Here is a 24174-nt window from a genome sequence, read left to right as displayed (position 1 = left end):
GACTACTAGGTATACACGCGTATAGCTCACTCAGCAACGCATCGAGTCACCGCTTCGTCGGCCCAATAGACGACGACTGGTCGAACATATGTGTCCTTCGGTATCGACTGGGCGCTTCGTTCGGGAATCGACGATATTTACGATGGCACGCTGTAATCTAACTCCAATCGCAATACGAATATCACCGCGGAAGTTTCGACGGTGAATTTTCCATCGCGTAGGTAATTGTGATGAGAGTTCGTAGCACGCACAGTGAAACCTCGCGCTTCGTTTATCTCGTAAGTCAAGAGATACCTAGAACGAGAGAGAAAGAGAGAGAGAGAGAGAGGGACGAAGAGAGAGGCGTCCGATTATCTCTCGCGGTACTCCAGTCTGTACGGATCCCAATGTACATCGTCATCTCTAACCGTCTTTTGTCCGCGGTTTTTTTTTCTTCATCTCTTGATTCTTCTGCGGTTGCACACTGCCAAACATACTCTCGTATTTGTAATTTGGATAACATCACGGTACGCGGTCCCGAGCTTTGTCATTCTGTGGTCCAGACGAGTTTCATTGTGATTCACAATTACATCTATATATATAACCTACAAGCAACCCTACGCTGTAACCACGCTTATGATCATCGGCTCATTTCCCATCACTGGGCTCAGGAGGAAGACGTCGAGTACGTATTCAGAATTTATTATATGTGTATGTACCTGTATTCTCACCCGTGAAAACGGACGTCTGTGCCAAATTACAAGAATCGCATATGTATACGCTATATTCATTTCCAAGCCATCAAGACTTTTATGTAAAACATTACGTTAAGAGTATATTCAACTCAGCTGGCAACCTTCCCAAATATCTTCAAAGCGACTATAACTTGTGAAAAAACGTGGAACGAACGTTACTCGAGCATCATCTCTGACTATAAAATTGCAGGGTTAAAGATAAAAAATCATATAAACTGCACTGTGGAGACCTTTGCCTGCTTCACAATACGCAGGGCCAGCGAAGTAAAATTTTCTGTCGTATGCAACGCCAGTTTCCACTTGAATAATCAGGCTTGTGTAAAGGGTAAGAAAAATTTACTAGCTTTTTTATTAACAATGCTAATGATCATTTTCAAATACTGTTTTACGATCACAGTATTTCAAGTATTTCCGAATTTTGAGGTAGAGAGTATGTCCCAAAAATTACGGTGACATCGCTGACCCTGACGATATGAGAACCAGAAATGAGGAATTTATTCATTTATGGATATGCCGAAGCGCACGTTCGGAGAATAAGACTAAGCGTGAGTACGCAAAACTTCAAATTCATGTTTCAAGATATCCAAATCTACATCATGGAAATATAGCTGACGGTCAGAATAAAGTTGGTCGACGGAGCTGTACATATGTTCCTGTATACTGAACCTAGAAACCTAGTGTTCTATATTTATACCAGCCCAGTCGTTGTACAGGATAGATTCAATTTCATCCTAACTTTTTATTTCACAAGATGGAAAGCTGTAAGTAATAAGACGTATGATTACTAAAACGAATCAAAATGATAGCCCATTCTGAACTTTTAAATCAGCGTTATCGTAATTTAGGTTTAAAGAGACGTAGATATATGTTGTTTTAGCCAATTACCCAAAATTTCATAATGTTGTGCCGTGTGACCATTTTTATACTGTCGAGGTCTGTAGCTAAGCAAAATCGTAGCAGAGCGTGGCTAACATTAAGTTATAAAAAGAGCCCAGCTTATGCGATCTAGCGAGTTGAGTCTGGAGCAAAATATGTTTAATGCATGTACATACCTATCATACATGTAGCAAAGCATACATTAGTTGCGTTTTTTATGAATCAGTTAATGACGGGCTTAGCTAATCAATATGCGTATACAATATTGTACTGATGATTGAATATTATGCTTTATATGAAAGTTTTCGGTAAGAAAGTGGACCCTCGGAAAGAAATCTCTCGTTGTGAACTCCGGTTTCAGCTCTCGATATTACTTTGTCTTTTTTATTCACGTAAACGGAGAAAGTACCGGTATGTTCATTGGCCAGTAAAAGACTCCTCACAGCCGAGCGATTAGCTCTCTCGAAATATTATAGTTAAGTGATCGTGCGAAAGTCAAAGTTACAAAAAAATCACGTCAAAGATGGCCACCTCGATCCATAACGCTTCTCTAATCACCTATTATTATTCCGCGATTTTTTTAAACTACCTGCCGTAGCTATTGCTCCTTATAACTTGCGAAAGGTTGATGCTGCGAGGAGAAGCAGCTATTGCGTGTATTTTCCTTTTCGTAATTTATTTCGGAAATCTCTCCCAATTGCTTTCATATACCTACCTTTACTACACCAGAATTATACATATAATAATGTTTATATGTTGTAAAAATTCTGGAACTTTCGTAATTCAATATTGTTCTCAATCGACTTTGACTCGCGTTGTGAAATCGTTACGCAAGATGGCTTCGCTGCAAATTATTCGTTGCCTTATCAGCTAGTAGCCACGATTTGTAGCAACGATATCAACCGCTGGTCCATACAAGGCCGACCGCATATTTCAGAACTTTATCGTGCCCAGCAAAATCGCTGATACATAAATGTAACGAACCAACGAAGATACGCTATCCCACTATAAGCAATAGGCCTAATCGTAAGTTAGCCAATGAACAGTAAGAGTTCGAAACGTGATCGGAGTATTACCATACGACAGGTTCGTAAATTTGCCTACTAATTTTTATAAAGTCAAGGTATTACTCGTGTAGTTTGAGCGCTCTTTTTTACTTGTAAATTTTGGCTATAAATACACCAAATGACGCAACGTAGGTGCAATATAATCGTCTATAAAGACCAAGAATCGAACGAAAAATAAACTTATTGGCGAGACTATATATTGCCCAGTATATTAAATGCTTGTTTTTACTTCCGTAAATGGAACTGATTGACCCTAATTGTTTTGTTTTTAATTTCCTTTTTACGATCGGTCTACTTTACCACTTCAAAAATTTTCATTAAAATATTTCTGTCTTAAACCGATTATGTGTGAAATAATTGAATAGTTAGTCATGTTTCGGGTCAGTTATTTTTGCAAAATTGACTATCCAAAGAAAACTGTTTCGATTTTATCTTCAAATCTCATGGAAAAATGTTAATGTAAAAAATAAGTCTCGGAAAAGTAATCTGTGAGAGTTAGAACCCAGAAGTGTGCGATCACTGGACGTGGAATACCCCATATATTATTACTATCGAATTCAATGACAAGCAATACTTACAATCATCCGGGTTCCTCCAAATATACATTTAAAATATATATGCTGGCAGCCTTGTAATATGATGAAGTGTTTGCAATATTTTCATATTGTTTTATGTACATTGCGGACTTTCGGTATTATCCCGGTGAATCAGTATTTGCGCTTTGGCAAGATGAAAGACTATAGACATTTTAGCGAAAGTATTATTCTTCGTTTAACGTGTCGACCAAAGAAATACCAAATCATCATTATTATTACTACTGCTGTCATCGTCGATTCGAAAATTGTCTTCACTTAGTACGAAATAGTGGATTTCAACTCGGTAAATCTGTGACAACCTGAAATGATACACAAACGATTTGTTGTAGGTGGGTTTTTCCGTAAATCGTTCCATTTATCAAAATAACGATATTTTGACGCGGTAAAAATCACTAGCTTATCAGCTCGTGTGCTATTCCGACATCAATCGTTCCTCATCGAGAGCCCGTAATGACTGACCACGGTGCACACTGAGTCCACAAACTGATCGATTTTTCTAGAAGTACATTAACCATTTTTGAATTGTCGTCAAAACTCCATGGAATATTTCTCATTTAGGTTGCACTACGGTAATATCGCCACTGAATGATACGATTAAGGAAAGAAATAAAGAAAGAAGGTTGAAAAAAAAAGAAAAGAAAAGACCGATTACATAACGAGATCGCAAAACCGGTGTGATAATCTGCGTCAGCGATTCGAAAAGAAATCGGAGTTTACCAAAGTCGACAAAATAAATAGATAAACACATAAAAAATAAAAAAATCTCACTGTCAAACGAAAGCTAGTTGATACATACGTTCTCTAAATATTCCGATGCTCATATGCATACTGCGTATATATTTACCTACACCGGGCAGGTGTGAGCAAGCTGTGAATCGTTAGAAACTTTTATTTCGCACTCTCCATCTCGCCTTCCGTCTACCGTCTGTCGTCCGCATCGACATCACATAGACGCAGTAATCATGAAGAAGTGTGAAGTGTACGTCCGGAAGTTATCAGAGTGTGAACGCCCTCCGAATTCAGAAGCGCGTGGAGGACTGCGCTCCCCGCACTCTCGGATGCGATCGCGCCTTGCTGCGCACTGTTAAGAGCCGTTAAAAGTTTCAATTATACTGGTAATTGGAGGGCATGAAGCTCCCGTTCATAGCTGTCTACTAGTTGGAATAACACGCAACGCGTAGCGGTGAAGAGACTTCGAGAAACCTAATTTCACAGCCCAGAAACGAGAATGATGTTGCCCTGGATGGATGATCAAGGAAACGGCGGCGCAATGACGAACCGGTCCTAACGGTAGTGCGGGACCCCAGGCAACATGTCAGGGGACTTTAAGGAGGCCGAGAATAACAATAATTCTGCATTTAGAGATTGACGATGGTGTACCACAAGTCCTGACAACCGCAACCACGTAGCGCTGTCATTCTGTCAATGAGAAAGTAATTTTCTAACTTTGTACAATGCGATATCGTTATACGCGTAGATAGTTATAGAATGGAATCTAATCAAGTTTCCTTAATCATGATCGTCCATGAATACATATAACATGCAGATGAAAGTCTCATCATGCACGTTCGGCTCAGTGAAGCATGTTCAGCGGTTCTATGGTGAAAAAATTTGCTCTTGCATCAGGAACTGACTAAATATTTGTGACTGACCTGCGTCTCGATCGGGGACAACAAGTCGCACTAATAGCATTTAACCCAATGACATTCACGTTGGATTTCGCCGATAATAAGCAGAGATGCGCGGTGTATCGGTGTCCTTTGGCGACGTGGTTTTTCTCGTTATTGTTTGTTTCCTTACAAATGTTTCCTGAAACTACTGTTATTAATCAAACAGGGCAATTCGCTTATTCGTTATGTTTTTCAAAAGCACGCCAGTTGAACGTACGCGAGTGGAGGATGCCTACTTTCTTAGTTGATTAACTGCAGCGATAAATACGCGAGTTTGACAAAGCCCATAAATTATGCAAACCATCCAACACATCAAATGATCCGTGTTCTAGAATCTTATATTTTTTTTTATTATCTTGCTTGCCTTGAAAAGAGCTTCATCTTTATAGAGGATGTGCAGTCATGGCGCCGTGCCCACGGTGGAAAGCAGCACGCATGCGTCAGAGGAAATTTAGTCTGCATACAACTAGGCGCAGCTCACACTGTCAATGCCTCTGTTTATATGCCGAAATTTTCACTTATTTTACTTTGTCGTAGTAAAAAATGTCTTGGTCATGTTCCCAAATGTCACGTGCGTTTTTGTTATAGGTATTCTAAAAGTTGCACGCTTCTCATACTTGTGACAGACGACTACGATTCCATGTCTCGTCATTTTTGTATAGAAGAAAATTTTTTACCGACATGTTACAATTGCATTTCAACTTTTTACGGGGATATTTACTTTGCGTATAGCCTTGCACTTCTCGGTTGAATGTGAGTGAAATGTTTGCCAATACAGATCTTGATTCTTATAGTTCTTAGTTAGGTTGATAGTGCCGACGATAATTAATAACTAAACAAATGATATACATATATGATAATGTAATTTTTTTTTCCACTATTACCTCACAATCGATTGAGAAATATATACAAGGTGTTGACTTTCAAATCACGCAAGCAAATTGTCCTCATTTGTTCCATAAACATAGAGCGAATTGCGCAGCTCGAGACTTATTAGCATATGTGATAAAGTGTTTTGTTTCAATACTTAAAACACTGTTTTCTTCGCCACTTGTGTACCTGTTTTTTATTCCTTCTTCTTTTCCTCTTTTGCGAAGCATGGATGTTACGAAGAATCGTCGACTCGGTCTGCGCACGTCATACATCAGGATTCAGGAAAATATTTATCAATCGAACATATCGCCGAGTGCAGGTCCGTCTTGAGAGATGAAAAAAATTGTAGCTTCAGTCGCGTTGTCAGCCGGGCATAAATCTGTATTTTTTTTCTTTTTATTTTCCTCTTGGTCTCTCCTCATTTTAAATCTCGGGTAAACGTATGCGTCTAAGGCTCTCCACTCTCCGTTTCTCGAATCCATATCCTTCTCTCTTTCTCCTCAGCGCGTAGAAGTGCAGCATTATTTCACGAAACACGTGCACGCAGATACGAGTCTCCAGTATGAACGAGTATGACAGGTGCCCCGAGGAAAAGAGAAAAAACAAAGAGAGAAAGTGTAAAAAAAAAGTAACAAGAAAAAAGCTGGGCCAGGGGCGAGTGAGCTGGTGAACCAGGGGCGAAGAAGAAGGAGGGACAGAGCAGCGTAACATAAGCATTGCAGAGGGCTGGCAGGCCACATGTGTCACTCAGTTGATCATTTACTTACCATGTGACATATATATCTGGCCGAGAACTAGCGTGTGGAGAACGACCTACCACCACAATCACCAAAATATTATTATTGCCCTCATAGATATATGTATACATACAATATAATCTTCTATAACGTGTCGTTCGTAAGCCTCGGAAATTACTGCCAGATTTTATTTCGGACCTTGTTATATCCATGCAGAATTATGCGTGGAAGAAACAATTCTGTATTTGACATTTGACTGTAGAATTTCTACCGTGTATGCAAAGCGCGTAATGCATTAATTACGCGTAATATTGACCTGTCCAAAGTTTACCTTCCGAGCAAGGTGCCGTGCTTTCGTAATTGCATTCCTTGATCGTGTCTAAATAATTGACTGTTAATTTGAGCCGATTACTTCAACGGATACATCCAAACGACTTTCACTCGTTGGGATTAGTAATTTTAAGATAATTATATACATATGTGTGTATATATATATATATATATGCATATACGTGTAAAGCCGTTTACGCAATTATAGAAACGTCTCGCATTTAGTCAAGCGTTGTTTGACATTTGCCTTGCTTTTTCAGTTTCTGTAATTTCTTCTCACACAACTTTGTATTTATCACGCGAATATTGCGTGGACATTGCAAAATGTAAAAATCGATCTTACTTAGTTATTTTGGTAATTTAATACATCCGCTTAAAGACACGCCATTTTTCGTTTGATCATAAACATGGATTTTTTTTAAATTCCTATGAACAACGGAAGTATAATTTATACCAGCGTTTTCTTCCTATCTATTTTAAATCTGCTAAGCCTTGTTTTTTACTTACATTCGTTTCTTCCTCCATCAGGCCTTGAAGTAATTTATTAAATACCAAGTAATAATTCTTACATTAACGCCCAGGTGTGAAATATTATTCTTCGATACAGGATATATATAATATCACTAAGTAATCGTGATTTCCATAAAACGTTTCGAAGGTCACAAATTCTTGGCGGGTTTAATTTTTTTCGCAACCTTATTGTGAGAATTGCGGAAGAAACATAACTCAAGGAATTGGCGGTAATATCCACTTGTCATAAACTTGAAACCGGACTTCGCTAATTTCTACAATAATCACAAATTTATCATATTCTCGGTAGATATTTATTTTGCTTGGTTTTGGGCGCCTCAGGACAAATCATAAAACAGCTCAGGTTTTAATTTGCGTTTAGGGAAAGTAAACAGCAACTGCTGCCTTGTAAAATGAGAAAAGCTTCGAAAATACTCTCAGCTATAGGTACTTTCAAGTATCGAAGAAACACTTCCACAAATTTTATAGCATTCATTCGCAAGTCAGACTCACCGAGACGTGACTCAACGTACAATTGCCATGAGATCAGCTCCGCTTGTACACTGCATGGATTCGACAAGTTGAGAAATAATCAATATTCATCAACCAGTGAAACAACAATATCTGCAGACTCCTCCAAGCTGGAAACATGGACAAATTTACACGTAACTCGAGTACCGACACGCTTCTTCTCGTTAGAAGTTTCTTGCACGATCCGATCGCGCACCTCAAGATTACGTAGAACGATTCAGCTCAGGCTCGGATGACGTCTAGGGTGTGTTAGAAACGTAGAAGGCAACGTGACCGTGCAACGAGATGAATTCATATCCGTGCTAAACATACTTTATACTCGTTTAAGACCTTCCTGAAATTCAATCCAAGTCTGTGCTAAGTTGAAATACAATATTCACGTGTAAAATGTGGCATTCTCGTGGTGTGTAAATGCTTGAAAAATGTGTGCAACAGAGCTTCGAAAACTAACAAGTTCCTCTTAACTCGATTCAGTTTTTCCCCTTTTTTTCCTCCCTTCTGTAAGTGAGACCATTTCGGTCTAGTCGGGTCGACACGGGGCCAAAACCACGAGGCTCAAACCGTCGGGGGCTTGTATTCTGCGGACGCTTCTACGTGGCGTCGTGTAACGAAGGTCCGATGGGAGGTCCAGGCGATTCTTGGCGATGTAAATCTCGCCTCCGTGGAGGAATTAAGTTCACCGTGTTTCTTGACACCGTGCACCCTCCCTCGAGGGGGAAAAGCTCCGACTACCGAAACGATCCTCCACCAGTCGTGGCATATGTAGACGTGTACGTATATTATTTCATTTCATTTCACAAGTCCGTTAACGCGCCGCGCGGCACGGCGTGCAGCCCGTCGACGAATTTGACAGGGGGCAAAAAACGAAGCACAGTATATATGGCACACGCTCGGTATCCTATCTCCCGACGCATTGGGGCGACATTAACGAACGCGGTTCACCATATTTGTGAGGAACGCCGCAGCAAGACCAGACAAACTCGGCGGAATTTATGCAGCTTGGTATAAATAATAATCGCGTCAATGTTGGATTTAATTTGCGGCCGACGCAACCCGCTAGTCGACGTTTTAACTTGAACCCAATTATAGAAACTAAATGATACAGATATGCCGCTCCTTCAATTTTAATTCGACAGTCCGATTCTCTTTCCTACGACATGCCTGAATCGCGATGCATACGCGACTTAACGACTGAAAGACGATCTCACGCAGGCTTCGTATAATTCTCTATCGTGGGTATGTCTATTTATAGGGGGGAGGGAGGGCAGCTTTTTCCCTGACTCATGAGCAGCCCCCGGGGACGCGAGGAATCATAAAATCGGCAAGTTAACCCGGTGTTGAAGTATAAAACAGGTTGCCGAAGGCGTCCATCATGATCTTGTCTGGTTGGAATTTGCGTGGAGGGTGCGGGCGCGATGGGATGTCTTTGTAGGCTTCTCCACCACGCGACACACGTTGCAGCATCCATCCAGAGGCAAGCCGCGGCCTGCAAGAAACGAAGAAACGTCGCTGCGCTCGAGGGGCGCGTATTTATAATGCATGCGCACAATGCGAGTGACGAGAGGGCAGCGTATCTTGCTATCGTACACGATGGACCGCAGCCAGCTCGGTACACTGACGCGTGTACGGCAGCTGGTGCACCGGTTTTTTACCGCAGGACTCTAACCCGCGGCTCGAGCCCGAGGACCTGCGCATACGGATCGGAGTAAGGCGTTCCTCGACTCCCTTCGACTCGGCTTTCTCTCGCCCAAAAAGCCCGGCTCCTTGCTGCGCCAGCCCAAGGTCCAAGGCTCACACCCTTTCCAGTAGGAATACATATATCGTGAAATCTGTAAGCGCACCCCGCGGACTCACCACCGTCGGTTTTTTTCGGGGTGCACCGGCTGGACCGAACGCGCTTTGCTCTTTTCTTCATAACGAAGGAAGGAAGGTGAAAATTGACTGATCGGTTGGGTCGTGCATCTTGAAGGAGAGGGACGAGTGCGAGTCTTCGTGCGGTCCCGGGGGTGGCGAACGACACGTGCGTGCCAAGTGCATCGTCTGCGGGGTGTCCGGCGATCGACCCTGTCTTATACGTGTATGCGGTATAGTCGAAACGCTGGTGGCTGGTAACAGACATGGGGACGATTAGCGTTAGTTAGTTAGTTAGTTAGTCGTTAGCGATTTTGCCTGCCTGGGTCGTTAGGTCAGGTCGAGTCATATCGGATTGGTTTCGAGGCATAGGCATATATACTTGCTTTTGAAGCAGTGGACTTCGCAGATAACTTTGTCGGGATGATGAAACTGTTTACAACATGAATTCAATTTGTTGTTCGTTTGCAGCGAGCGAATTACCTACGTGTCTAATACTGTCGATGAAAGAAAATCATGTTCAAGTAACGATTTTCTCTCTCTCTCTCTCGATGAAATCGCAATATAATCATTGTTAATTAATTTTATACACGCAAGTTTTTATTCAAATATGATATAAGGATATATAGGTAATTGTTATTAAATTCATGGATAAGGTTGTCGTGTGGTTACCAAGATAGAACGTTTGTTTGGTTATCTTACATTTCACTACGAAAGATAACGCGTGACGATATTGATATATTTATCGTCTCTTCGATGACGTCTATATTAATGTTTATGAGACATGGCAAGAAATTCTCGAAAAATTGTTGCGATTACACGAAAACATCTTGCCATTATCACATAGTCTGCATACTCCGGGAGGGAAAAATACTTGTTGTATAAAAATATCAACCGCCGACTTGAATGAAAAATAGTTAAACGTTTTAAAATTATAATCAAACGCTGTTTCCATTGTTGTAAAATAAACGAAAATAATAATCTTTGAGTTTCAAGCATCAGGTACAGTTTCGAAGCTCGTATACCCAACATAAGTAGGTATACAAGCAGCAAAAACCGCGTGTAAACGCACATCGGATGCCTGGAAATTAGCACATCCGCGTGTCGTGCCTGACCCCCCCAAAACCGCTCGGGTCACGGAGCGAAGCGTGTCCGTTGTCACATCCATCGGATGTCGGGGGACGACAATTGACGATCGGTACAGTTCTCCGCGAAGGCACCAGGCATTCGTTCCCGTTGTCATACGCCAGGGTGTAACGTCGGACACCAAGAAGAAAGGGGGGAGAGGCAGCTCGGGGGCGCAAGAAAGCCAAGATGATGGACGACCGCGCAGATGTCAGTCGCGCGGCCTAAGCGATAACGATGCGCCGACCCGGAGCAAGCCGGAGCACGCATGGCACGGAGGCATCGGGACGAACCCCCGTGGCGAACGTGCCTCGGATAGAGCGCCGAGATGGATGCTCGGATGCTGCGGCGTCGAACTCGAGCCACGCGAGTGGGCGGCGCCGGCGGTTGCGTCGTCGCTCGTTTCGCCCGAACCCTTCGAGCAGCGACGCTGGAAGTGGGGGGTGGGTGGAGGGGCCTCTCCGGGCATAGGGGAAAAACGATGCAACTTCTTGCGGCGTCTCGGCCGCGAGTCTTCTTCGTCCTGAGTCCCGTCAGTTACCCTCCGGCCGCCCTAGCGCGTACACATATATTGTAATATCCGAAACGCCTCGAGCCCGCGGGTCATGATTTCCGACTAAATTTTTCTGGCGACACCGAGTCCGTATCGCAGATAAACTTTCGTTAAACTAGACGCGATGCACCTAGAAAAGTACGCCAGTAACGGCGACGAGGAGCACCGCCATCCCCTCGGCAACGCCGCTCAGGAGGACTTCCAACGATCCAACGGATCTCTCGCGAGCCAGACCTGCTGGGGTTCCTCCCTCAGCGAGGCCAGCAGCCTGTCCCCCCTTCTCCTGAGCCCTCGGGACCCCGGTGACTGGGATCAGTACGGTACCACCCTCCAGTACACCTGCTTTCCCTACCCACCGAACCCCGCCGCTCCTCCGAGACCCGACAGCGCTTCCGCCGACGCGATGCCGACCTGGTGCAGCCTCTACGGGGAGGCCGACGATGCCGCCGCCGCCGCCGCGCCCTCCACGCCCCGGCACAAGCTACCCTCGATGGGAACCGCGTTCTCCAGGTCCTTCTACCCCCCGAACACCACCGCCGACTGCACGACGAGCTTCGCTAACTTCCACGGCACCGCCGGTTCACAGCTTTACGGTAGCCAGCAGCAGAGCCTCGCCAATGTGGCGGACGAGTTCGACCTGAGCCTCATTCGCGGCGACCCTACCTCCCTCTTCGCCGGAAACGGATCGCCGCCCTGCCCGACTCCCTATCTGGACGACCTCCAGGAGGAGCTGGATCCCTTCGCCGGATTTAACAATTCCTGCTACGCGGTTGGACACCTCGTGTCCTCACCGCCGACACCCGCGTCTCATGGATCGACGACATCGACGTCGCCTTACTACCGTAACAGAGGACACCTCAACGGAACTTCCGCCGCCTCGACATGCCTCCTCGACGAACCGTTAATCGAGAACAGTAACCAAGTCGTCCTGCCGCAGGACGAGGGACTCCTTCTCGCGAACGACCGTGAGTCCGCGTTCACCTCGACGTCGCCCACGATTCCGGATACGATCAAGTTGGAGGCTCCGGCTGTTGGTAGGTAGACCGAAACTCGATTTTACTTGTTGACTTGTTTTTATGATAGGATTTATCGTACGACATTTTTGTATCGTTCTTGAAAACCGCTGACGAAAATCGAAACCCACGATTTTTCTTATCTCCCACACATGCTGGTTATGATAGTCGTGGTGTTATGGGATTCGCTCGACACGCACAACTGGTTCGTCTTGAGAAACAAACACAGCTTGACCGCTTAGGTTTCGCCAGCGCAAAAACTATATAGCATTACTCGATATCGCCTCGGACGTCACGACTCTGGTAGATATAGCGAATAAATTGCATCACGTGAGCTCGATTATCTCACCAAACGTTAAACTTTGACTCGGCGATCGGCCAAACATCTAGTTTACTTGAAATACCAAACAGCAGCACTGCCGTCAGACGGTAAGATGTTTGTAACCCACATTCCATACCAAGGGTACAGTAAATACGCATAGTAGAATTGATACAAAAAAATACCTTCATATTTTTTATATATCAAAGTAAAGAAGAACCAAAAAAAAAATAAAAATAAAAGTAAATAAAAGAAAGAATTTCAATGATTTAATCAGATAAAATAAATCATCAGAGATTTATTAATAATTTGACGAATAAATGCACAACAAATTACGAACAATACTTAATTACGTTCTAAACGTCGATTTTCGCGGGTATTCTGACGTAGGAAACAAAGTTTGGAGAGAATAAAGTCCCCCCATTTCTTCATCTGACGACGAAGCATGTACACAGGTGAATACCAATTGGTGACATTATCAGTTCAAAGCTAGATGAGAACGGTATTTTGTCCGCAGGTTGTTCCGTAACAGAGGATTCTTCATTCGGGCTGACCTACCAGTGTCGGTGGATGGACTGCGGATGTGCTTTTCCGGAACAGGCGAGTTTGGTGCGCCACATTGAAAGGCGGCACGTCGAGTCCTCGTCCTCGGGAGCTCACAGTCACAGTAAAAGAATTCAGCGGGATTCAACGTCCGGCGAATCCAGCGCCATGGTGCCAAACGCTCCTCAGGACGAGTTCGCCTGTCTCTGGGAAGGATGTCCCCGAGCTCGACCCTTCAACGCGAGGTATAAGCTTCTCATCCACATGCGGGTACACAGCGGAGAAAAGCCCAACAAGTGTCCGGTGAGTACCCACTTCCGCTCATCTCTGTCGCCGAATTTTAAAACTGGTCCAGTATGCCGCAATGCATTCTCTTGGCGTGACCAAACGGATCGCGAGGAATGAGCATCTTTGTGACGGTACGGTAACTGGTGCAACGATTCAGTTCGCAGGCTGCAAAAAGGCGTTCTCGAGGCTGGAGAATTTGAAAATTCACCAAAGATCGCACACGGGTGAAAGGCCGTACGCCTGCCAGCACAGAGGCTGCTCGAAGGCCTTCAGCAACAGTAGTGACCGCGCGAAACATCAGAGAACGCATTACGATACGGTAAGAAATTCACCTTCCTTATTCTTTTTCATACTTGTTGTTCGTTCACGGCGAAGGCTACGGAACGTCCAACCAGTTTTGAAGGCGCGCTGACCTTGTACCTGGTCCCAAAACCAGTACCGGGCCCATGCTGCAAGACAAATCCATGCTCTATGAAAAAACAAATGAAAAAGAATACATTAATTATGGACTTTGCGTTTTTCTGGTACCCTCAATGTCAAACTTTCATCGAAGTCTTGTTTCGTCCCGAAACTCGCTTCCTACTGGCTATTCGTTACATTCCTATGGATACGTACCATGACGATTGAACGAACCGTTTCAATTTTAAAAATGATGCAATTATTGAAAGTCTTTCAAAGTACGAGTTGTGGCACGTTATTTGATCATGCGAAGATGGTATCTTTAATTTGACGAGCAGGTATTGGTTCGCACATACCACGAAAAACATAAGTTCTCGATGTCTCATTGAATTTGGCTTAAATGAAGCTGGGGCTTGAGAAAGCAAGAAAAAATATAACGTGTTTTGATGAAATCTGCATACGCGGACATATCGCAGGTCAAAAACAAATTTCAGAATATGCAGTATAATGCAGTATCGTTGTAACATTTGTCGTACTAGTGACTGCTTTTGGCGATGACTGAATTTAACGTAGCTTCAGGAAGCCTCAGAAGTTTTGATCCGGATAAAGTTACTTACTTTGATGAAGCCGAGGACAAACTGATAACGTTAGCGTTACAAAATGTTAATTCTATAATTCAAGACTACGCTGATTATTTCAAAATCAACTTATGTTAATCATAAAATAATCACACTGTCTCGACCATACCATTTTACCATACTTTCTAGATATTTCGTATCTTCATCGTTCCCTAACGGAGTCGTGTAACAACTTTTTGCTGACAAACAAGAGTACCAGCTTCACTCTGGGCCTCAATAATTTTCGAATACCTTATCGCTGCACATCCCGTCTGCTATACGAAGTCAAAACTATCAGAAATCACGTTTACCCTTGCAGAAACCGTATGCGTGCCAGGTGAGCGGTTGCGGAAAGCGCTACACAGATCCGTCGAGCCTGCGTAAGCACGTCAAGAACCACGCGGAACCTGGTCCAGGGTCGTCAGGTCCCGGAAGCAGAGGATCGAGCAACGGGATGTCGTGCAAGACCTCTTCGACGCGTCTAAACTCCGGTGCAGCAGCGCAGCGGCTTCAGCAGAAGACGTCGTCGGTTGGGACGGACGTCGGTGCAACGGGGACGGTTTTCCGTCCACGGTTGGGATCCGATCTCGATCTTGGGATTCACTACGAGGACGAAGAGCTGCTTCTCTCGACTGTATGCGGCGAGGAACGCGTCCCAACCCCTTTGGACGAACGCCACAACGAGTACATTCCCTTCGAGTCCGTGCGCCGTTTTCTTATCGCAGACGCAACCCACGTCGAGGTCACCGATGCCACGGGTAAGAATCGATCAGTAATATCATTTCTTGACCACACGATGATCAACGATAGTAAATATACTTCGATTTGTACTACGTTGAAAATTTTGTTCACTTTTGAATAGGCCTGAGTTTCCAGAAATCGATTAATTTCCATTTCGTATTGCATGAATGATCAGCTGCGAAGTCAGGAAAATAATGAACGCAAGAGAAAACCCTTTTAACGACTCCTTCGTACTAAATCCCCCTGAGAGCGAATCGCCTTTGGAGTAAAGGGAGTGAAGTTGACTGTATATATGTATAACGTACTTCATACGAACTATTGGGTTTGGCGCCAAGTTTCCCTGTATAATTATCTCGATGATCCAGATGCATCGCGTAGTTGGTTGGCTGTAGAACTCATACTCGTTATACGTATAGTACACAGCTACGTATGTTGTACAGTGCATGCATGTACACAGAGAAAAGCCGACAATTTCTTCGGTTCGTGAAAGCGACGTGAAAGATAAGCCACGCAAGTCGTAACAATAAACACGAATAGTCGAAGGGGGTGATGGGGGTGATGCATCAGGGGCGGAGGGGGAGAAGTGCACGTGCGGTGTTACGTACATGCAGCTTCTGTCCGTTCGGTGCGTTTGCCCATATAACTGAAAAATAATCGTTCTAAAACTAACGACAACGCGATAATAATAACCGCGTCTGGACGAGCGTCCATCTTGAATCTCAGAGGAGGTGTCGCGCACCCCACACAGAGAGTTAAAATAATATTCCTTTCTTTTTTGACTGTGCATGAAAGCACGCGCCATAAGTTGCCACGTGCTACACACGCGCCCAACTTACCGACCAATGAATCTCGGTATTTCATAAATACACTCTCTGCAACATGGATTAGGCTGGTTTCCCAATAATACATCAAGTCTCTTTCTTTCACATTTTTCTTCTTCTCTTTTTTTCCCTCCCCTCTCTTTTCTCTTCTGTTTTTCCCCCTGGTACCACATTTCTTGTACGTTTTCGTATTTACGTTGCTTATATACCCACGCTGGCGCGGCATCCGCGTTAACGGAGTGTGATTAATTGATATTTTGAAAATTACGTGTTTGCAGTTTACGCGGAAGGCGATGTATCTGACTTTCAAGAACTGGGATCCGATATCGAACAACAGTTTCTGGAACTGAGTAATTTGGACGAATCGGTATTTATCGGAGGTTAATCGAATTGTCCGGTGATATAGACAAGGCAATGTAGGATACACCGTATGTTAATGTTAGGTATAGGTATGCAACGATGACCAAAAACAAATGTGCCAATAATACATTATGATCTCAATGCTCAAACGATCAAATTATATAAATTAAATTTATATTAGAGTTTAAGAATTTTGTGAGAATTATTTTAAAGCACACTGCACGTGCATGGATGGATACTCGATTCAAACGTGTATTGCACATTACGATATATCTCACAGTGGACCAATATTATGCGTGATTTTTTGCCAAAGTACTTCCATTCAGAAGAATATATTAGAATGAATATATCTCGGGAAGATTAATTTTTATACATTAATATTTTTCGAGAGAAAATAACGCGTGAGAAAAACAAGTTGTTTCTGTATATGTATGTAGATGTGTATGTTCATACACTTTTTTGTATATATAAACTTGTACATAAGGTAACGGAAATTTTGTAAATATACGATAATTTTTTTTTATCGCCTGTAATTGTTTGCTATTTCCAAAAAATGATATATTTCGCTATTCATTAATTATAATTTTAAGCTTCATTTCTGGGTACGAAAATAAAGTTATAAGAAAAAATATAAGCATTCGATTGTAATTGCGTGGAAAATATATTTAAATTGATACACAATTTTATAATATTGTAGGTAATTGAAATGATTGGAACCAAAATGTGACGGTGAGAATATTTAAAAATTCACATCTTTCTCTTTCGGTTGAATTGTAATACCGAGGATTATACATTAATTTACGGGAACGTTCAGCCGCGACAATCTGACGGCTTGTTGTGATCAGATAGGTGATTACAGATGACACCTTTGAGGTTGCGCAGCGCGTTATTTTGGTTCGCATGCGAGTATTCCTGAAAGAGAAATTAGACATGCACATTAAAACTTCTGGTGAGCATGGTTCGCAAACATTATGAATTATATCTAATTTGAATTGTAGGTAAAAATTGATTTAACCGGATGCGCTATGTCTTTTCATTTTGTCATCAATTTTTCACTCCTCTATATTTATTCGGACGACGTCCCTCTGTTTTCTACCATAATATGCAATTTGCAAACTCTCTGGACTTCTGAAGACAGGTACCATTTTTGTTTCAGGTGTAATCTTTTTATTCTGAAGTGTGCTGCCATCAATTTTTGCTTATTTGAATTATTATTTTTGATGGATTTATACTTTTTTCTGTTTTACAGTCAGACAATCGATTTTGAGAACAACGAATCACGTCCATGACATTTCCAGTGCAAAAGTAACAATTTTGATGCAAAGCTCATTTATTCACGACTTGGATATTTGAAGAGATATTTGCGTTTTGCTATTATTCCGCAGACAGGGTCACTGCTAAACCTACACAACTTTGTATATTATCTAACTTCTGCAATAAAAACTGACTGTGAGAAAAAGTTTCCTGCCATGTCTACAACCAGTTCTACCGGAGAAGTGACAAAAACTTATTTTAACTCTTTCAATCTAAACGGAAACAAATTTGTTGGTTTCAAATAAATCTGGAGAACCAGTTGAACGAGTTCGGATAAATTAACAGTAAAATTGATTGTGAGTTGGAAAAAATTAGCATAGTAATTGTTAATTTTGGCAAAATTTGGAAATACGTATCCGCATAGCGGTCAGTGGCACTCCACACGAACTATTTTCGCTACCGAGATCGCGAAAACACTGTGACAAATCCAAGTTTTGACTTACCCCGTTTACCACGATGGTTGGTACAAAGCTCAGGTTTGGCTGCAGATCAAAAGTTTTGTTACCGTAAGCCGCTAGCAGCTCATCTCCTGCAGCGGATGAGATGCAATTGTCCACCAACGATCTGTCATGCGCACCGATGCCAATCGTTTGTAGACACTGTAATTGGAGCAGAAATTTTTCATTTTTGGTCTTCACCATTGTCGTGATAGTCTGTTTTATTTTATTTCATTGTGTGTATCTGGTGATATATATATATGTGTGTAAGATGAACGGATGAGCTCACATAATCGAATTAAAAGTGGAATACCTGTTGAACAGCAGTGGACGGATTCATCGCCCCCATCACGCAGCCGACAAAATTGATTAGGTCCTGTTGCTTGTTGGGTCTTTCAGGGTTTGTCAAAATGTTGTTTATGCCGCAAGCTTGCGCTTTGTTGCCGTAGCATTCTTGCGGTCCATGTTGACAGGTGAAATGCCATTGTTGAACCCCATTTCTAATGTGCTTTTCTTGCTAAATGTCCGGAATTAAATAAAAAAAATTATTTCTCATCCTAATTACTCGCATTTTTGGGGGATAAAATCAAATATTACGCAATATAAGCGTGAATTTTTCTCAAATATGAAGGGTAAACAATTTGAGGCATACGTGAATGTTGGAAACGTTCGCACTTTCGACGATACGAGATCTGATAATCTGTCTGAACTTTTACCCGCACCTAAAGCAATCTAACAATAAGTGATATGTACTTGTAATAATAGCTCTATAGCGAAGCTGAAATTCATGGAAAATCGTAAATTGTAAAAATAAAAACATTAAAAACAATTCTAAAAATATTGTAGATTTTATGTTTCCTGTAGTGAATACATTGATAATACTTTTTGGAGTTAAATCCACAATAATTGTGGTAAGATTTACAAATCTGATAATAAGAGTTAGAAAACCGATAGTAAAAGTTACAATATTTTTAGGTAGATCTACCACAATTGATGTAGATTTGACTTAAAAGAAAGTGCTGTCTACATATTCGCCACAGTAGATGTAGAATCTACATAAAAAAAAAATTCCGTCTACAAGTGTACTCTCTGACTCACCGTGGCCTTTCCATAAGGAATATAGTCGACGGTAAAATAGCTTCCAATAGCACGATACGTTGGGACTAGTTGATTTCTCACAAACTGGATGCTATCGTAGCAAAGCGATTCGTAGTACAGGGTGATTCTAGGACGTGAAAGTCCACCAGTCGAATCATCAGACCTCTAAAGATTCGACGAGAATAGATTAAACAGAAAAATATTTTTTACCTGTATAGAAATCGGATTAGAGCAACTCTCGGTTTAAGATGAAACTTTACCGTGGGACTGCAGACGGCGATGATTACTGCGACTATTACCAAATAATATTGGCCCACGGTAGCGTGGGGCTTGACGTAGTACCACCTCATGCTTGCGAGTTGCGGGCTCGAGTGAACGATGGTAAAGTGGTCACTAAGTATTAAGCCGAATGAACCGGTGCCCCAGCAGCTGGAATATAAAGACTGCGGTGGCTCATGTTTGGTTTAAATATCGCTTATCAGTCGGCGATACCACACACAAGTTAACACGTGCGTGGCTTGTCCGTAAATACCATTCTTTATTTTCCCGAGATCGTGAGAGTATTACTGCATATGATAAATGTCGTCCTTGTGACGTTTTTCATTGTCTTTTTTCTACAATTTGATTTGGCAATTGAAATAACCGTCTCATATTAGAATTCTGTAGTTTTCTTTTATTCATCAATTATTTTCTGTATCCGCCAGTTTATTGTGACCGATATTTACTCGGTACGAGAATTTCTTGATGTAAATATCTGACAACCAGTATTGGTTGAAAGAATCAACCGTCTGTGGTTGTGTGTTATCGCAACAATTGTGTATTTGTGAGTCAGAAATTGCATGGAATACACGATTCTTGCTAAGCTAATTGTAAGTTGAAGCAGGAATTTCACAATCTGGAAATGCATTGTCTTGACGTAGACATTCCCGCAATTGCAATGAAACTATTAAACTGCTAGCGGTTTATACTGCTTCTCACCCATCCTACGTACTGTATGCGCTATCGTGTTAGTCACAGCTGCGAAGCTGTTCTCTTTACTGGTGATCAGGTCGTAAGACTATTTGTACACGATCGTTCAAAGCCTCGTTTCTTCAATACAGTCTCGTCTGAATGCTAGCAGTTGGAAATAAATTAGCACTGTTAACTTTTATGTGCCTAGATTTATCCTGTATTCCGGGTAATTCAGTTAATAGTAATTGAAATATAATTCATCAAACTAGACCCGACGATATGATATTTGTAAATCATGCATTGTTTTATTTTCGTGTAACGTAACGAATGAAAATGCATAATGCGCGTTATTTTTGTCACATGACGTTTCCGGGCTAATTAGTTATCGATATGTTTTTCATTAGATCCGACTTTGGAAAAATATAATTAGTCTATCAGCTACAGTCAACTATCGTCTTTGTTTTCGTGATATATAATTGTTTTTACATTTATATGGTATGTGAAAATACTTGACGGAACAAACGAAACTTCTTAATTAATTCTGCACGCAATGTCGTGCTATAAAATGCCTATATTGAGACGAACGTGAGGAATTATGTAGTACCACATCGGTATAATTTGTAAAAGTATAAAAGATTAAACATTATTAACTTGTAGCAATGATAAAATACATGTGTGTAATCGGTTTTAGTATAAGTGTAAAAATAAATATTCATATTTTACGATGTACGCTTGGAATTAGTACAAAATATATATTACAAATACATGTGCATTGTATGAATATTTAATATTGAGTATAATTTAAACCGAGTTCCGATAATAATGCGTAATTTCTATAAGTACTGGTCGGTATATTGACATTCACGTTCCGAAAAACCGTTACTCGGAACTCTCCAGCCACACAGCATACATATTACTTGTGCCTGCCGAAAATTCAAGTTGATATAATTTTTCACAAAATTCTTTTAATCTCGATGATACATGCCAGATATTATTTTACGCAACTGACTTATTTTCGATTTTTTCATCGAAGCGATCGACATTGAAAAAAACTCGATCTTTTCTACAGGCCCATAATATATAGGAATAAACACATTAAACGCAGGCTTGCATATTTGAGGCAATATGTCGATTACGATTTATTTAACATATAACTACACCGATTTAAATTGAGTGAATTTTAAATCCCTCTTCTCACGTATTCTTTAGTCATGCGATAAACAATCTTCAGCTGCCGATACTTTTGAATAACAACTACATGTGTTTGCGTATAATGTACGTGCGAGTTTGATGATCGCCTTTATAATCGCGGATCGGAATTTACCGTGTTATAAATTAAAGTTTAGAAATACCAATTCTAGATCGGCCATTACTGGGTCGAGTTTTTAGTACATACCTGAGTATGGAAGAGAACCTCGACCGCTTGTCCAACTCTGCTGACGCTAACCAGACTGGCAACAAACTGGCGTGGTAACCGACTGCTCAGTGTTTCTCGAGAGACACGTTTATCTCATGGATTTTTGCTCTATTTTTTATTTATCTGGAATTTTGTACGTTCGCAGATCGCTGCGAAGTAGTGGCGGAGTAATCGTGAACTCAATGGATTCGAACATTCTTAAATTCATTTTTTAACTAGGGCAAATACTACATGAAATAATGTACCAACAACGTGGCGCCCACAATACAGTTGGAAAATATTTGTTCACTTGTTGCCTCATTCCCTGGGTACTTTTTTCAATTTTCTGGGTTTTATTCAGACGTTTTAAAAATATAATTGGGTTACTAAACTACTCATAGCATAATGGAAAAACTCCCTGATTCTGATATTGGTATATAATCAGTTGTACTTTGCTCGACAATTTCGGTCTATATTTCTACATATCATATGTGTATATGTGAATATTGGCTTTGATCGTTTCCTTATACACTATTGGCGCGTCCGTATCGTAATCGGAACTAATAGTTCATTACGTGTTAATGAATCTTGAGGTTGCATTTTTAGAAGCAATCCTGCAGTATACTTTTAAAAAATGTCGAGCTAGTGAAAATATTATAGACATGGATTGGTACACCTTCACTAAATGACAAAAAAAAATTGTACCCCAGGAATGTTTTTTTATACGATAATCGCAAAAATAATCTGCTCGATCTAGACTCGGTATGGCAATGAAAACTAATATTTAATTAGACTCCAAACAGTTGCGTTAAAATGTACCTACATATAAGCCTATAACTGAATAATTAAGGACTTCGGAACGACGTTGCGATTTTGTGTCAAATTTTCACTGTGCTTTCATCAAAAATAGAGCAATTATCCTATGATCTTCAGGATACTGCTCCATAACAATTGAAAACAATATTTTATTCGTTTTTCGTGTCTTAGGATACCACTTTTCACATTCCATCGCTGCATGTACGTAATTCTTAAAAATGAGAACATAATTAAAGCTGGGAAAACCGATTGGCTGTCAGTCGTTTCTGTTAGACACGTTAAACATGCTGTAGCGGTTTACCCAAGGTTGTGCAAACATGAACGTTCACACACATTATGTTAATGATTATACAACTATTTGAATTGTCGGGTGTATGTGATTCTACATTTCATAAAATCAATGTTTATTCCGAATTCATCAAAAATCAAGAGTCAATAAATACTGACACACGTCAGATGTCAAGTCAAAGATATCCGTATGGAAAATAATGTTTAAATTTATCTTACTGCAAATATGACAATTTTTAAACGCAATAATATGAATAAAAAAAAAAAACGAAGCAATTGAACAATTGAGGCGTATAGTAAAACGATAAGATAATCAGGACCTCAATCATTAGCTCAATGTTAACCACCAGGTTAAGGAATTCGAAAGAGCTTATTATAAATTACAATTTAAATGAAAAAATCCATTTCTAATTGAAATAATAAAAGACATAAATGTCTTTTAATAAGACGTTCTTCCAATCTGATCTTGCCGATATTTATAATCCGTTAATTATTGCAATCCATTTACGGTGTCACAAGCCGATTGTGATTACATTTTCGCACGTGAGGTTGTGGGAAAATATTAAAATTCTTATCATTATACGAAAAAGTTTATTGTTCTTCCTCCAGTGATTATCACTGATAAAAAGCAGTGCAGTATCCGAAACATGTGAAAAGCCGTGGATCGAATTCGTCTTATAAAATTCTTACTAAGCATTCTTAATTTATCAGATTATTAACACAAACGTTAATGCAAAAGCACAGTTTGATATTACTGTAAGCACTGAAGTAGGACCGTGGGTATAACCAGAGGTCGTTTATTAACTGCTATTATTTCCATCATCATTCGTAATCCTTGAATTAATTCACAATTACAGGTTTATGTATGTATTTTTCAGACCTGAATAGGTCTGTTCAACCTACCAATAAGCCAAATGCGTAGGTACTGCAGCTTTAATCATGAGAACTCTAATCAGCATGCTGAGACTACGATTATGGCTTTCCTCCGCTAATTCTACGTCGCGTTTTCAATTCACACGACAAAGCGTCGTTTCATTATACTCTTATGCTAGTAGTCTGTATCAGCATCGGTTCTTCGACCAGACTCTAGTCACATTCCTGCACCAGTTGATAGGCCACTGAAGTGACGTGTAAGCGATAATTCATAAATTCAATTACCACGTCAACGAAAAATCGCCTCCTTTTACTTTCAACTGAAGTAAATTGACACTATTGGGGTCTCTTGCCAGCTCTTTTTCAAGTTGTTATAGAAAACTTAATTCTGAATTTTCAAACCATCTCGAATAGATGAACCAAAAAAATTACGGATTTTGAGATAAC

The 24174-nt window shown here is 41.1% G+C and overlaps 2 protein-coding genes across 4 annotated transcripts; one reads left to right on the top strand and one right to left on the bottom strand.

The window, feature by feature from the left end:
• The first annotated feature begins 462 nt into the window (after positions 1 to 462).
• LOC124416640 (zinc finger protein GLI4-like) lies at positions 463 to 16957 on the top strand. 2 transcript variants are annotated; one of them, XM_046897890.1, is made up of 6 exons: positions 463 to 664; positions 11573 to 12487; positions 13303 to 13631; positions 13774 to 13935; positions 14952 to 15390; positions 16473 to 16957. In XM_046897890.1, exons 1-6 carry the CDS (start codon positions 616 to 618, stop codon positions 16577 to 16579), a joined length of 2001 nt encoding a protein of 666 aa, XP_046753846.1. In that variant the 5' UTR covers positions 463 to 615; the 3' UTR covers positions 16580 to 16957. The 2 variants fall into 2 exon arrangements, with proteins under 2 accessions (XP_046753846.1, XP_046753847.1); XM_046897891.1 differs by lacking the exon at positions 463 to 664 and adding an exon at positions 9847 to 9995.
• Positions 16958 to 17209: 252 nt separating this feature from the next.
• Positions 17210 to 21880, bottom strand: LOC124416047 (GILT-like protein 1). Of its 2 annotated transcripts, none has more exons than XM_046896880.1 (6): positions 21751 to 21880; positions 19664 to 19832; positions 19404 to 19568; positions 18619 to 18822; positions 18312 to 18467; positions 17210 to 17466 (listed from the first exon to the last, which is right to left on the bottom strand). In XM_046896880.1, exons 2-6 carry the CDS (start codon positions 19751 to 19753, stop codon positions 17365 to 17367), a joined length of 717 nt encoding a protein of 238 aa, XP_046752836.1. In that variant the 5' UTR covers positions 19754 to 19832; positions 21751 to 21880; the 3' UTR covers positions 17210 to 17364. The 2 variants fall into 2 exon arrangements, with proteins under 2 accessions (XP_046752836.1, XP_046752837.1); XM_046896881.1 differs by having other exon boundaries at positions 19664 to 19846; positions 21751 to 21845.
• Between the last annotated feature and the right edge of the window lie 2294 nt (positions 21881 to 24174).

Source organism: Diprion similis, chromosome 2 (assembly GCF_021155765.1).
Source record: "Diprion similis isolate iyDipSimi1 chromosome 2, iyDipSimi1.1, whole genome shotgun sequence".
Lineage (NCBI taxonomy): Eukaryota > Metazoa > Arthropoda > Insecta > Hymenoptera > Diprionidae > Diprion > Diprion similis.
The sequence above is the reverse complement of the archived record's forward strand: the minus strand, read 5'-3'. Positions and strand labels throughout refer to the sequence as shown.